The 14019-nt window shown below is 42.2% G+C and overlaps 1 protein-coding gene across 3 annotated transcripts in view; it reads left to right on the top strand.

The window, feature by feature from the left end:
* Nucleotides 1-14019, top strand: part of LOC148326368 (laminin subunit alpha-3-like) — a 54698-nt gene that overhangs the window by 15331 nt on the left and 25348 nt on the right. For 2 of the 3 annotated variants that reach the window (XM_088310871.1, XM_088310873.1), the window contains exons 8-31: nt 47-165; nt 750-840; nt 2635-2766; nt 3430-3480; nt 3564-3611; nt 4313-4447; nt 4740-4874; nt 5939-6073; nt 6184-6236; nt 6707-6806; nt 7555-7607; nt 8069-8174; nt 8235-8334; nt 8436-8592; nt 9580-9718; nt 10442-10584; nt 11270-11373; nt 11452-11608; nt 11723-11886; nt 12415-12523; nt 12611-12708; nt 13260-13434; nt 13516-13642; nt 13759-13907. In XM_088310871.1, the coding sequence (XP_088166997.1) occupies nt 47-165; nt 750-840; nt 2635-2766; nt 3430-3480; nt 3564-3611; nt 4313-4447; nt 4740-4874; nt 5939-6073; nt 6184-6236; nt 6707-6806; nt 7555-7607; nt 8069-8174; nt 8235-8334; nt 8436-8592; nt 9580-9718; nt 10442-10584; nt 11270-11373; nt 11452-11608; nt 11723-11886; nt 12415-12523; nt 12611-12708; nt 13260-13434; nt 13516-13642; nt 13759-13907 (2780 nt within the window). The remainder of the gene's footprint in view (nt 1-46; nt 166-749; nt 841-2634; nt 2767-3429; nt 3481-3563; nt 3612-4312; nt 4448-4739; nt 4875-5938; nt 6074-6183; nt 6237-6706; nt 6807-7554; nt 7608-8068; nt 8175-8234; nt 8335-8435; nt 8593-9579; nt 9719-10441; nt 10585-11269; nt 11374-11451; nt 11609-11722; nt 11887-12414; nt 12524-12610; nt 12709-13259; nt 13435-13515; nt 13643-13758; nt 13908-14019) is intronic. The other variant, XM_088310872.1, reaches the window with a different exon arrangement.

Below are 14019 nucleotides of genomic sequence, written 5' to 3' on the forward strand. Positions count from 1 at the left end.
TGGATTGATTTTATGCGTGTACGTGTGTTGGGGCTTTCCTCCTCAGCCTGCCAGTGCTTCGGTCATGCCGCCGACTGTTATTACGACCCAGAGGTGGAAGCAAGAGGAGCAAGTTTAGACATCTCCGGCGGCTACAGCGGAGGAGGCGTGTGCATCGACTGCCAGGTATGAAGCGCTCGTCAAGTCTGAACTGATTCCTGTGTGTGCGTGTGTGTGTTTAGTCGGGGGGGGGGGAGTATACAGACGGCGTCATCTCAACTCATCCCACTTCCGACAGTCAGTGAGAGAACTCCCCACTGTCTGCTGTATTAAAAAAAAACACACACACACTGGACAGTATAGTGCAGATACTGTCCTCTCATTGGCCACTTTCAGCGAAAGCTGCAAAACTGGATGAGATCAAAACAGGAGCTGAGAAATCAAGGCTCAGTTTTTAGACGAGTACTGCAAATCGTTGTGTTCAGCGTTATTCTTCTGAAATGAACCACTTCTTGGTGGCTTCACCCAGTGATGGGTAAACGAAGCTTCAAATCAGCTTCATGAGGCAGTTGTAGTCTTTTTGGACTCCTGTAGAGGGCGCTCTCTGTTCAACATTGGCCCCAAAGCTCACGTACCTTTTTCACCTTTTATTTAAACCAACAGTGCCATCTAGAGGACTCAAAAATACAACAACTGGTTCACGAAGCAAATTTGAAGCTTCACTTCCTTCACCCACCATTAACTATTTTTTTTAAATTTTTTTTATTTAGCACAACACTGCTGGCGTGAACTGTGAACGATGCATTGAAGGCTACTTCAGACCTCATGGCGTCGCTCCCGAATCTCCGAATGGATGCATACGTGAGGAATATTTTTGTCATATTGAGATTTCCCCCAAAAAAGTCCAACATAAAAAGAGTAACTCAAACTTTTAAAATTTTAATATTTTAAAAAGTGATTCCACCCCAAAAAATTTAGACATTCCAATGGTCAGCAGCAAGTTTTAGTCCGAGATGGCTTAATGTTCTCCCTAAACATATTTTGACACTGAATTAAAAAACATTTTCTTTTTTTTTTTTTAGCACATGAGGTTTTTGAGATATTTGCATTTTTTGTGACCTTTTAAAGCTTGCACAATATGAATTTTATTTGTTGTAATTTATAGCTATGATGAAAAAAACTGTGCCTTAACCCCTTCCATTAATTCATAAATATATTATTATTATTATTATTATTATTGTTGTGATTAAAACCTGATGTGCAAGAGAAAAAATAAGGGCAGATTTGCAATCGAGCTAAATTTACTTGCCTTTCTGATTAAAAATAAATGTGTCACAAAAGTGTTATTAATATATATTTATATTTTTTTATGTCTTACATGCTTTCATCCAAATGCACTTCAAACACCCAATTTATTTTCATTTGGAGAAAAAACCCGTTTCCTGCCAGCGAACGACCGTTTACCCCGCCTCAAATATTGCTTTCTCTCGTTACCATGGCAACCTGTTATAGAATTAGGGGATTTGAACAAGCCAGCAAAGCAGAGCCAAGAGTTTAGAAAAACCCCAAAAAAAAGCAAGCACCCAAAGACAACGAAAGCACTTTCATCTGTGAAGGCAGCATTTCATCACAGTTGCCGCTGTACACAACGAGAAATGCTGCAGAACAATTGAGGCAACAGGTGTCGCCGTGCGAGGGCGGGGGGGGAGCTGATTGCATAAAAGAACAATGGCAGCAGGCCTGTGCTGATGATACACAGCAAGGATTTAAAGCACGACTATCTGTGGCACGTTCTGTCTTGCTCGCTTAATGCATGAAAAAGGAATTGCAAGTGCATGCGACAGAAAAATAGTTATATATAGAAATGTTGCTCTCAAGTGGGCACTTGGCTTGTTTACATTTCTCTTGCACTTCATGTCTGCTCCTCCTCATAGGACGAGCCGCTACAAAGTGGAGGGTTGAAGTCAGCGGTGGGAAATGACTGACATTTGACCCGGCCTGCCATGCCATGCTAAAGACAAATTAGGATTTTTGTTTTGGGAAAACAATATGGAATTTTGGTCAGAAATTAAAAAAAAAAAAAAAATGATAGTGGCGGGCGGTCAAGGCCTTCTCTGGTGGCTTAACATAATCAAGAAATCATGATCATATTCTTCACATTGATGTCATATTATATTTTTAGGTGAGAGTTTTTATCCAATCAGAATTCAGCTAGCTCGTGTTGCTAGGCAGATTTCACAATACCAGGAGCACGCACTATTCCTCCGAGGCCTTCAGATACAATCGTGCGGGTGTCTCTTCTGTGTCTCAAGGGGGCTTTTACCGTTGATAGACAGTTGCGATAGCCAATCAGATCACGAGTTGGTTACAGTGAGCCTTCTCGCTGGCCTTACGCTAAAGGTGATGAACGCGTCTTGTGATTGGATACTCACTCGTGAGGGGGCAGCGCTATTCGGAATCAACAAACCTGAAAGTCGTAACTGGCGACTGTTCGAAAATCTTAAATATATTTTTGAGTCTTTTAAAATGGCCGAAGGAGGGGAAAGTGTGGATTTAATTACAGATACACTTGGGAGGTCATTTTCAAGACGGAGCTTTCAAGAGAAGTTAGGTCACGTTTGTTTATTTGGTCTTTGCATGTGTGTGCGTCGGCAGGCTGCAGGTGCGACGAGCGGACCGCCGCAGGCTGCGAAATGGCTTCCGGGCGGTGCATCTGCAAAGTGCAGTTTGCAGGAGACAACTGCGATCGTTGTGCAACGGGACACTATTACTACCCTCGGTGCATTCGTGAGTTCATCTTGAATGCAAATCAAAGTTTTGTGTCATGTGACCCGTGGTAAACTAAACCCGCTCCTGTTTTTGTTTTCCGTCTGTCACTTTTTGCCTCAAAGCGACAAGAGGGAAATATTAAAGACGTTCAACGTCGAGGCTTCGACAGTCTGCATGCTCGAGCAGCTTTTAAAGCAGAGCCAGCTCCGTTAGACACACATGTTGCGTTTCCTCATCTTATCACCTTGTTAAATTCTGCCAGGGCGGAAAGATAAGCTCGGAGTTTGTTTTTTTTTTTCCTTCCAAGGTTGGCTATCCTTTGGAGTGTTTTTCTTTCTGTACGATACAGTAGTTTTTACAGCAGTTTTCGGAGGCTTTATTGGCAACCATTTGGGAACGGAAATAAATGAGTCACTTTGAAAATTTAGAGAACAAGTTGATTTTCTTGAAACAATTTTCTATGTTTTTATGTGTTGTTCTTTTGTTAAACGCATCTTAAGGGTTTCGAAAGACTAAAAATAGTCAAAGTGAAAAATATTTTTTTTCCCCCATGTTGACTTTTACCAAATGCATTGATGGACTTTTGGCACGACTGTAATTTAACCCACTAATTTTTTTCCAATTTTCTTTTTTCAAATTTTCCCTCTGGATTCAAATATATTTATTTCTTGTAATTTGCAGGTTATCCTGCATACCAGACAACCACCGAATCCCCTTCTGGACCCATTATAGGTATGTGCAGATTTGTTATATCAAAAGTTGATCATAAAAATACTTTTATACGATTAACATTTTATTTCTAACCCTCTGTTTAGTGCCTACTGGTTGCCCTGTGGGTTATTTTGGCTCAATCAATTGTCAGCGTGAGTATGATTATATTGTGCACTCACTGTGTGGCAAAGAGGGGGGGGCAATACCACAATCTCTATAAACTGTGTACTTACTTGCATTGAGCACGTTCATGAAGAATAATTCGACAAAGGCAACGAATAAGACCACAATAAGATCATTGCATTTGTAAATTAGCCAGATAATGATGTTCAAATAAACCTCTGCCGTTAGCATCTCGCCAGCGGTGGCGTGGTGCACGGACGTTTTTTTTTGGGGGGGAGGGGGCGTAATGGGGTTGGGGTCCAACAATTTTTATGAACAAGATCGTTGCCAAAGGGCGGAGGACTGACCGGCAAAAAAGGGTCAAGTGCCCAGCTGTGTGCAAATGTTTTTTTTTTTACATCACTTACATTTTTAATATTATATGTTTGCTTGCACTCAACTAATACTTTACATATTTAAAAAAAAATAACTAAAACTAATACTAAACCAAACCAAAGAATTTTCCCCCAAAATAAAACCTCATTAAACAAACTGAATTTAAAAATCAAAACGAAATAAAAACTAACTAGGATGACAAATGCCAAACTATTATAACCGTGCATGAACAAAGTCCAACTAAAGCGGTAGTTCCCTGGAAGAAGTTGCGTTAAAGGTCAATTGTCACTTGTGCGTCACAACATTTATTTGACCCTGTGTGTGTGTGTGTGTGTGTGTGTGTGTGCGCATGCAGGGTGTGCATGTGACTCCAGAGGGACCGAGCGCGAGGTGTGCGACGCTTCGGGACGCTGCCTGTGCCGTCGCGCAGTGTTGGGCCAGCGATGTGACCGTTGCGGCGCCGGCTACCACTCCTTCCCAAATTGCCACGGTGTGACACACGTCAACTTTGGAACGCGCACATCTTATCAGTGTTTGTCATGACGATCAATTTATAAACGCTTTCAAATGTGCGTCCCGACCTTATCATCTCGTGCCGAGCAAATTCCCCGTCATCGGGTCACACGGTTTGTGTTGAAGTCACCATAAGGAACAACTGACTTAATAAAACGCGGGCCTGCTCATCAGGACAAACGCGTGTGTGAAGTTGCAACACGAGGGTTCCGAAGAGGATCGGGAAACTAATGAAATTTGTAATTCAAGGTTTCTTTCCCCACCTCCAGCGTGTCTTTGCGATGGGGCCGGTGTGGCCGAGAGTGTGTGCAGTGCGAGCGGTCAATGTTTTTGCCTCCCCAACTATGGAGGCGAGCGCTGTGAGGAATGTGCGCCGGGCTACTACGGGTACCCGGAATGCGCCGGTGAGTTGTGGCACAAACAAATGCATCATTTCATGAACAGCCATTATTCATTTCCCAACAAATTGGGCGGGGGGGGGGATTTTCTTTTTTACAGCAGCGAGTAACAAAATACCAAAATGTAAAATTATACAACAAGGTAATGTGACCGGAGGGGCATCTCAGAGTCTCTACACTCGATGTAAGAAAAGCCGCTGAAGGCCTCACAGGGCTCAAACAATGGCGGTGATTGTGCACAAAACAACCTTGAGGCGATCTGCAATCAGCTTGATCGTGAGCAGAAAAAGCAAAAAGCAAATTTGTTCAAGTTAAGGCAAGGCAAGGCAGCTTTATTTCTAGAGCGCATTTCAACTCGACAAAAGACGCAAAAGCTTACGGCAGAAGCAAAGCAGAGAAAAGAAAAGTAGCTTGCCAAAATGACCAAACCCTGAAATTGATCTACCGTATTTTCCGGACTATAAGCCGCTACATTTTTTTCCCTCCATTTTGAACCATGCGGCTAATAAAACGGTGCCGCTTTTCTGTGGATTTTCATTCACCACTAGGGGGCGCTCTAGCGATCAGAAAATACGATAAAAAGTTTTTAACCTGGATTTAAAAGCATTTACACTCAAGTCTGACTTCTCTTTTTCTGGCAGCTCACTCCAGTTGTGTGCAGCATAACCGCTAAATGCTGATGCGCCATGTTTGCTTCGAATTCCCGGCTCCACTAAATGACCCAAGTCTGTCGACCTCAGCGCCGTACTCGGTTTATATCCAATCAGCATCTCGTCAATGTCTTCAGGCCCAAACCATTCAGACCTGGAACGGAACTTTAAAATCAGTTCTCTCGGGCACTTCTCATGCGTCTTTTTACGGCCTCTTCTGTGTAGCAGACGTCCCATTTGGCCTCCCACGCTGTCCCCAACGTCCTGCCGTCATATCTGTTTCATTTCATATCCTACGCTTTGAGGGACACGTCATCTCTCGTCTTCCTTTTAAGGAATTGAGCTCAACCCGTGAAGACGACGGTTTGGACCGTCTTATGTGAATATATTTGACCTTTTTTGCATGCTTCATTCATGCAGCGTGCCAGTGTTCCTGGGAAGGCTCGTACGGGGCCATGTGCAACCCGCTTTCAGGTCAGTGTCTGTGTCTGCCTGGGGTGGCGGGCCAGCAGTGTGACCGCTGCGCTTCAGGACTCGGGTTCCCCTCGTGCTCAGGTAACACGCACACCCAAAAAAAAAAACTTTTTTTTTTTAATTTTAAAAAAGGCAATCTTGGTTTTTTGGGGGGTCAGAATCTTTATTTATTCATCACTTTGTGCCTCCAGCTTCCATCAGTCAATGCAATCCGCATGGGACGGAGAGCATGGAACATCAAACGGTATGAAGCTTGTTAATAATGCCTTCACAAAATGTGAGTGGGGAACACGTGCTGATTTTTAATATTTTACCAAATTTTTTTTTTTTGGAGGAGAACATGTAAAAATTATATCAGTGAGTGCCCTATCAATTATTATTATTTTTTTTTCTTTCTGGCAACGTTAACACAGCTGTGTTGCTAAAACCGCATCCAGCCGACTGATTGAACGAGGAAGTGCCGGTTTTCCTCCTTGAAATGTCATCGTAATTAAAATGAAGGGAAAGAGACTTCCTGCCTTTTAGAAAGGAAGCAAAACAAGAAGTTGAAGCAACACTTTGCCAAGTTTCGAATGTGTGACAAAAAGGAAAGAATTCCTCGAATGGAGAACAATAGTAGCAGTGCAGACGCTCAATCATGATAGTTTAAAAAAAACAAAAAAAACAAAAGAGACATCCATTGTGGTCACCTGTTGCCTCCGCTAATTGTTTCAGGGATTCTGCCGCTGTCGGGCCAACACGGAGGGAGCCTTATGTGACAGGTGTAAGCCTCTTCACTGGAATTTGGCAGCTGACAACACAAACGGCTGTGAAGGTAACTTTTAAAAGCGGACATTATGCCTCTGTGACACCGTTTAAAGCAGTTACCGAGTATCTTTTGTCAAAAATATCCGAAGGATCAAGAATAATAGTTCACCTTATACAACCGTGGTGCACACGATGCATTTGTGGCAGTGGGAAATTTGCCTACTCGTTAGAAAAACGTCTCGGAATGTATCATGAGACTCAAAATGTGTCGCCACTTTATTGCCAGTAATGTGAAATGTGAAAAAAAAAAAAGTTTGCACTATTTTCAATTTCTGCCATTTTTTTTTTACGCTAAATCAAGAGAAAAACAAAACACCAGACCCGCACATAAAAAGATGTTTTGCGTTTTATGAGCATTCGAAGACCTCGTTTTCTTTTCCTTTGGCCAAGGTCGCTCAAATCTTTGCATTTAAATGACTCAAAAAAGCAATGAGACTTTTGAAAACATGTTGGTGCACAGAGCCAGAATGTTGGAACGGTCAAATATATGAAAAAAAAACAAAAAAACGGCCCGCTTATCCGTCTTAAAGATCGGCTCTGTCGAAAGAATGTGACCTTTACAACAAAATGGTTTTTAATATCTGGAGAATGCCTCTGGTTGCTGGCGGCTGAACATTTATGGGGATGTTTTGATTTCACTTGGTTGACTTTAAAGCTCCCGCTGAGCTTTTGTACACCCATGAAAGTGACGATATCCGGCAATCACAGCCTTTTCAGCTCCGATTTATTTTATTTTTTTTTGTGTTTCATTCCAGAGTGCAGGTGTGATGTCAAAGGGACGCTGAGTGGTGTTGGAGATTGTGAGCAGGTAGTTGCAATTTTACGTCGTAACATTCATTCATTCTGTTGGATTTATTCCTTGTTTAAATTTGACGTCGAATTGACGTTGTTTGAAGTTGAAGTTGCTCTCTTCCGATTTTGAATTTGGTCTGATGCAAATAAATCCGCCTTGCCTACTGAGACTGAGTGTCGATCGAAAAATCAAAATTGATTTGTTTCGATACACAAGGGCCCGATTCGATTCGATTTTCGATTCTCTTGGCTTTTCGATTCAGTCAAGGATTTCACGCAGTACCAATTTGACTTTGGTATGGAAAGCATTCTCTGAAGAATCAATGCTGCAATTTGTACAAATTTCTTACTGTAACTCCGTTCATTAGTAAAAATATGAATATTTACATTAAGAATTGAAAAGAATGCCGTTCCATGTATCAATTTTTTTTTTTTTTAAAACCCAGCTCAATTTTCAACTATTTTGTATCTGTGCAGACAAACGGGCAGTGCCACTGCAAGCCTCGTGTCGGCGGGCGGATGTGCGACTCCTGCGACCGCGGCTACTTCCTGTTGCAGAAAAAGAATCATTTTGGCTGCCAAGGTGAGCCCACGCTAATATCCTCTCTCATCTTGATGAAAAATCATTTTGAATCCCTGGCAGGTTGCGAATGCGACGTCGGCGGCGCCGTCAGCGCAGCTTGTGACGCCACGTCTGGCCGATGCCGTTGCCGTGGTAACATAGACGGCCTCAAATGCACACAGTAAGACTTTTACAAACATTTGAATGCGTCAAAAATGAGTTTTATTTATCGTCGGTGTCTCTCTCTCTCTCTCTCTCTCTCTCTCTCTCTCTCTCTCTCAGGCCAGCCCCGAGTTATTATTTCCCCACGTTGCATCAGTTCAAGTTTGAGGCGGAGGACGGCACCGCACCGAACGGCAGGCCTGTGCGTTTCGGTTACGACCCCCGAGAGTTCCCCGAGTTCAGCTGGAGAGGTTATGCTGAGCTGTCGCCCGCCCAGGTAAGCATGCATGCACTCTGACCGTCAAGTGAGAAGCGCCAAATGATTGTTTTGGTCCAATCGCACAATTGCGATACCAAACAAATGTTTTCCAAATACATTACAAGCCCTGCCACGAATAATGAACATCCAAGAGTGATTGACACCCTCACAAAAGGTTGTGAATTGTCTATCGTTGCTACAAGATGGTGGCAAAGCGCTACTTTTGTCTAAATCAACTCACTTCAGCATAGAGCGTTGGCATCCAAACGCCACAAGATGGCGACAAAGCAATACTTTCATTGATGTAACGTACGCTTTATGAAAGTGTGTGAAGAACATGTTTGCATCGTTATGCTAAGCATGCCTCGTCCTCGTCTTACTCGATGATTTCCCACTCTTACTCTTCCGATGTGACGCTTTCTCTCCTAATTCTTCAGATCTTCCTTTTTCAGTCCAATATACACTGCTCACAATCTTTTGGGCGAAATTTCAGGACGAACCCATGTAATGCATGCTAAAGCTTCCCATTCAGAGTGTGCGAAAAACTACTCGAACGTTCAAAGGAAATTCACCAGAAAGGTCACTCACAGCCTATTTTAGCTTCATCCTGAAATTGCGCCCAAAAACAAAATCTCCCGCACTTTTCCTGCAGCAATTTCTTGAGCTGTTTCTTTTCAGCCCGAGGTGATCCTCACCCTTCCTCTTGGCTTTCCTGCTACTTTCCATCTTGTAATGCGCTACGCCACCCGGCGTGATAAGGCGGCCGCCGCACGATTAAGAGCAAGGGTCACAGTGGCGGCCGAAGCCGGCTCGCAGCCGTGCTGCGACTGTAAGTAGCGGGCGGCGCTTGGCTGCCTTTTTCCTCTCCCGTGTTTGCCGTGTGTTGTTTAACCCTCTTATGATTGCGCAACCCCTTTGCCTCCTAACTCCCCCCCCCCCCTCCAAATTTCTCATCCAGTCATTATTTTTCTTTTTTTTTTTGTGGCTGTCGTCCTCCCCTTGCAGAGTGAAGTCCGAGTGATAGTGCATGTTGATCCCAAAGATGCCAGGCGCAACTTATTCCGCGTGGTGCTGCGATTGACTAATCCGAGCCGTGCCAGTGTGAGTGGTAGCATCGCGGCGGCTAATAACAGAGGCCATGCGGGTGAGTCCGTCTCGGGGGAGTGATGCTCACACCATGCAAGTCATCCGTGCGGTCCAAATCAGAGGTTCTCAACTCGACTGTATTTATACAACCAGTACTTGACGAGACGTAAAGACCTTGATGATTCACCCATGTGTAGCGCCAACTACTGGCGAGGAAGACTTACTCCATATCAGATTTTTCTTTTTGCCATAAGTATCAGTGTCTGGTATCGACATCCTTAACGAGTACTCGATGCCTTGAAATAATGCTGGTTTCGGCCCAATATTGATGAATGCTATCAGTACTCGCCCATCCTTAAATTAGATCGGATTTAAATGCTTAAACTGTGGTTCAACGTCAAGGCCCGATTCTGATCTGAAGATATTCAATCCTTTTTTCTCTTTAGGGTGTTAAATAATCGTGCCACTTCAGAGCTTCAAAAATCTAGATTGCGTCACTTCAACCACGCGAAGTAAATTTGCCAGTAGTTAGTTGTTAAATAACATATTTTTTAATTCAAATGTGTGTGATTAAATATTAATGAATACAATCTAATAAATGAATTAGAAAAATGACTTTAATTCAGCAATAAAGCCATAAAATTAAAATGATTCATAGCCCCATGTCAGGGTTGATACAAACCCAATTTTGGGTCCCGACCCAAAAGTTGAGAATCACTGATGGAAAGACATCGACATTCACGTTAGAGTCTCATCAAATGTTTCATTTGTGCGCCTGCAGCGTCCGAGCAGAGTAAAGAAGTGGTTTTCCCGGATAGTCCGCAACCATCGTTCCTCACCGTGCCCGGTGACGGCTTTGCTGAACCCTTTGCGTTCACACCTGGCACCTGGATCATCCGCATCAAAGCACCCGGCGTTCTCCTGGTGAGTTGCTCAAAAGAGAAGGCAAAGGAATTTGTGTGGTACCATAAACATAAAAAAAGCCTTCCGTTTTTTGTTTTTTTTTAATTGGGCCCACTGAGCATTTGCATCATCAATATCCTGTAATATTTGTTGCATTATTGATCTATGCCATAAAAAAATAATTGGTTAATTTATTTATTTTAAAACAAAGAGTAAAATAACCAATTTTATATCAACTGTAAATTTAACAGTTCCTGTCAATAACATTTTTTTTAATTTTTGTAAAAAAAAAAATGCAATATGTCAAACCTTTTGGTTATTTTGTTAAAAATTATTATCTAATTGGTTTATTTATGAATTGTAAATACAATAAATTATTAAGTATCAATTAATTACTGGCCAGTAATGATAATAATAATAATATAATCCTACTACCACTACTGGAACTATTTCTACTAAATATAATAACAACAAATTATAATAATAAACATCAGAATGCATTATTATGTTATTCTCAAAAATCTTTCGCATATCTCACTTACTCATTTTCACTTAAAAAAATTTGCTTACCTCATTTTCGACTCTGTCTGTTGTAAAAATCAAAAGTGGCCATCATGAACGTGTACTTTATGTCGCAATACTTTTTGGCCTGTGGTGTCATTCCCAAATGTTTTTCTTCAAAGCTAAAATGTTTCTTGCTCCTCAGGACTATTTGGTCCTGCTGCCTCAGGATTACTATGAGGCGCCGTTGCTGCACCAAGAGGTCACAGAGCCCTGCACATATGTGCCCACGGCACAAAGGAATAAAAAGTATTTTCTTGCTTTCAACTCGTAGGAGCCACTCAACATTTTTTATGTTTTTGTTGAATCGCCCGTTGTGTCTCCCAGCTGTCTGTTGTACAAGCACGTGGCCATGGATGCATTCGGCTCGGTTTCGGGGTCACAGGGAAGCCTCTCGAGCCGGAGGGGTCGCAGGAGAAGGCAGGCACTTGTGCGGCGACCCACCCTGGATCACCCCGACATGGCTTTTCTGCATGGCGCACAGGTGACATACTGTCGCACTTTGCACCGCTAAAGGCAGTTGCACTTGACCGCCACCAGGTGGTAGCAGTGAGAAAGAATTGCACCCATTTTTTTTTTTTTTGCGCGCGTCCTCCAGTCTCAGCTGCAGCTCAGTCTGCGTGTGGCCCATCCTGGACCTCATGCTCTCATCCTGGAGTACGCAAGCCAGGTGGACAATGTCCAGAATGTTAACATCCTGGTGGGTGTCCAGCACGGAGGACAGATGCGAGCCCGCGCCAACGTTTACAGTTGCGACTACAGGTGAGTCCTACAAAACGGCCATCCCGTTTTTAATAATTTCCCCCCCCCCATTTAAGACTGGATGATTAATATGTAATAGTTACATATACGTTTAAAATAATAATTTATTTTATTCAGTATTATTTACTGTAAATTATAGTTTGAAAAATGTGTTTAAAAAAACAGCCTCTATTTTATTACATTATGTATTGATTCATCTCATTAAGTAATTGCTTAACTATCAAGGATAAAATGAAAAATTATTAAAATAAATAAAATTACATACATTATTTTTTTATTAATTTTAGCACATAAATATGTAGATAATTAAAGTTAAATTAATTTTAAACAGATTGAAGTCTTTACATAATTAAATTATTTTTTTTTTAATCTTTAATTAATTAATGCCGGGGTCTTTCCATCCATTTTAAAAATCAAATTCTGTCCTGTCTCGCTCATCATGGTAGCGACAAAATGGCACCAAACATCTGCTTTGCTTTTTATTTATTTATTTATTTATTTTTTATTTTTATTTTGCCACCTGTGCAGCTTTTTGTGCCGGAGCGTGGCGGTGGACAGCAGGAATCAAGTGGCCGTGCTGCAGCTTGCTCACAGGACGGAACTTCTCCTGCAGATGTCCACGGCTTCCTTCCTGCTGGTGAGACGCATTTTTTTTTTTTTTTTTTGGTGGGGCAACCCATCTCGGTTGCTGACAATGCTGAGTCAACAATGCGTTTGTGTGCAGCACAAAGTGTACGCGGTTCCTGCTAAGGACTTCTCCATGGAGTATGTGGAGGCCAAAGTGCTTTGCGTCTCCACTCACGGTCGCTTCACTGAAGACAGGTAGGGAAAAAAAAAAAAACATGTAATGCTGGTGGTCTCATTTTCTTTCTGCTTTTGTCGTGCAATGAGAGGAGACGGTGACGGCCATCTTGACGTTTTTACCTGTGGCTCAAGACAAATTCTCACCTGCTCACCTTTTTTGTGCAATACAATTTAATTGACTCATTATTTAAGTACATTTTTACAAAAAAAAAAAATCTCGTGTTTTTGCACATCACATTTGACATTGTCAAATATGACATATGTTTTTTTTATGTAATTTCATGATTTTATTGTAATGCAATTAATATTTGTTTTCTCTTAATAGTAATTTTTGGGATATTTCTTCTTCTAGTTTTCATCTGTAGCCTCAGATCACTTGTTATTTTTTTCTCGTAATATTTCAACTTTATTCCTGTGCACTCCGGGCTCTTATTTTCCTCACAGTATCACAACAACTATGATTATGAGTTTTTCCTCCTCATAGTATTACGACTTTCTGTATAATTTGAAGCTTTTCATGTTTGTTGTTGTTATTTTTTTTATTTGTATTTTTTTTTTAATCGTTCTAGTCAGCATTGTGTTCTGAGCCACGTGGACAAGCCTTCGCCAGGCTGGATTTTGCACGCGGCCCACGACGGGAAACTGAACGCGGCCCCCCAACAAGAAGACAACGCAGACTGGCGGCAGAGACGACAGTCCGACTTCTCCCCTCATGGTGACGTGATCCTACTCAAATACCCTCAGGTATCAAAGAAGGCCACCTTGACCACTTGACTGGGTCACAGGTGAATTTTTTTTCAAGGCATGATCTTTCCATCCCTCCAGACGGAGATAAGCTTCACCCCCAAGGTGCCCCTCCCTGGCAGATATGTGCTGGTTGTGCATTATCGCCAGCCCGAGCACGTTTCCTTTCCTGTGGAAGTACGAGTGGATGCTGGCCACCACTGGAAAGGTCACAATCGCAAATGTTTATTTGGCGAAATCAAGATTTGTATTTATTATGGTATCAAATAATTCTTTTGTCGTCTTCTGGTTAGTTCCTGAAATGTGGATTGCGTTTTTTCGCAGGTTCCATAAACGCATCGTTTTGCCCCTTGGTGTCAGGCTGCAGAGACACGGCGGTCGCCGACGGGCGCACCGTGCTTGACTTTAGCCAGCAATCTTGGCAGCCGCCAAGCATCTCTGTGATCGTACCGCCTCGAAAAACTCTCATTCTCGTCAGTTGTTTTGTCATCCATCCGTGTTTTTTTTCACTTTGGCTCGAATTGTTTATTATTCAAGTTTCATCCCTCTTTTTATATGCCATGTTTTTATTTCTTTTCACTCTTC

Source organism: Idiotropiscis lumnitzeri, chromosome 12 (assembly GCF_059441095.1).
Source record: "Idiotropiscis lumnitzeri isolate Australia: NSW breed Sydney's pygmy pipehorse chromosome 12, RoL_Ilum_1.0, whole genome shotgun sequence".
NCBI classification, from domain to species: domain Eukaryota; kingdom Metazoa; phylum Chordata; class Actinopteri; order Syngnathiformes; family Syngnathidae; genus Idiotropiscis; species Idiotropiscis lumnitzeri.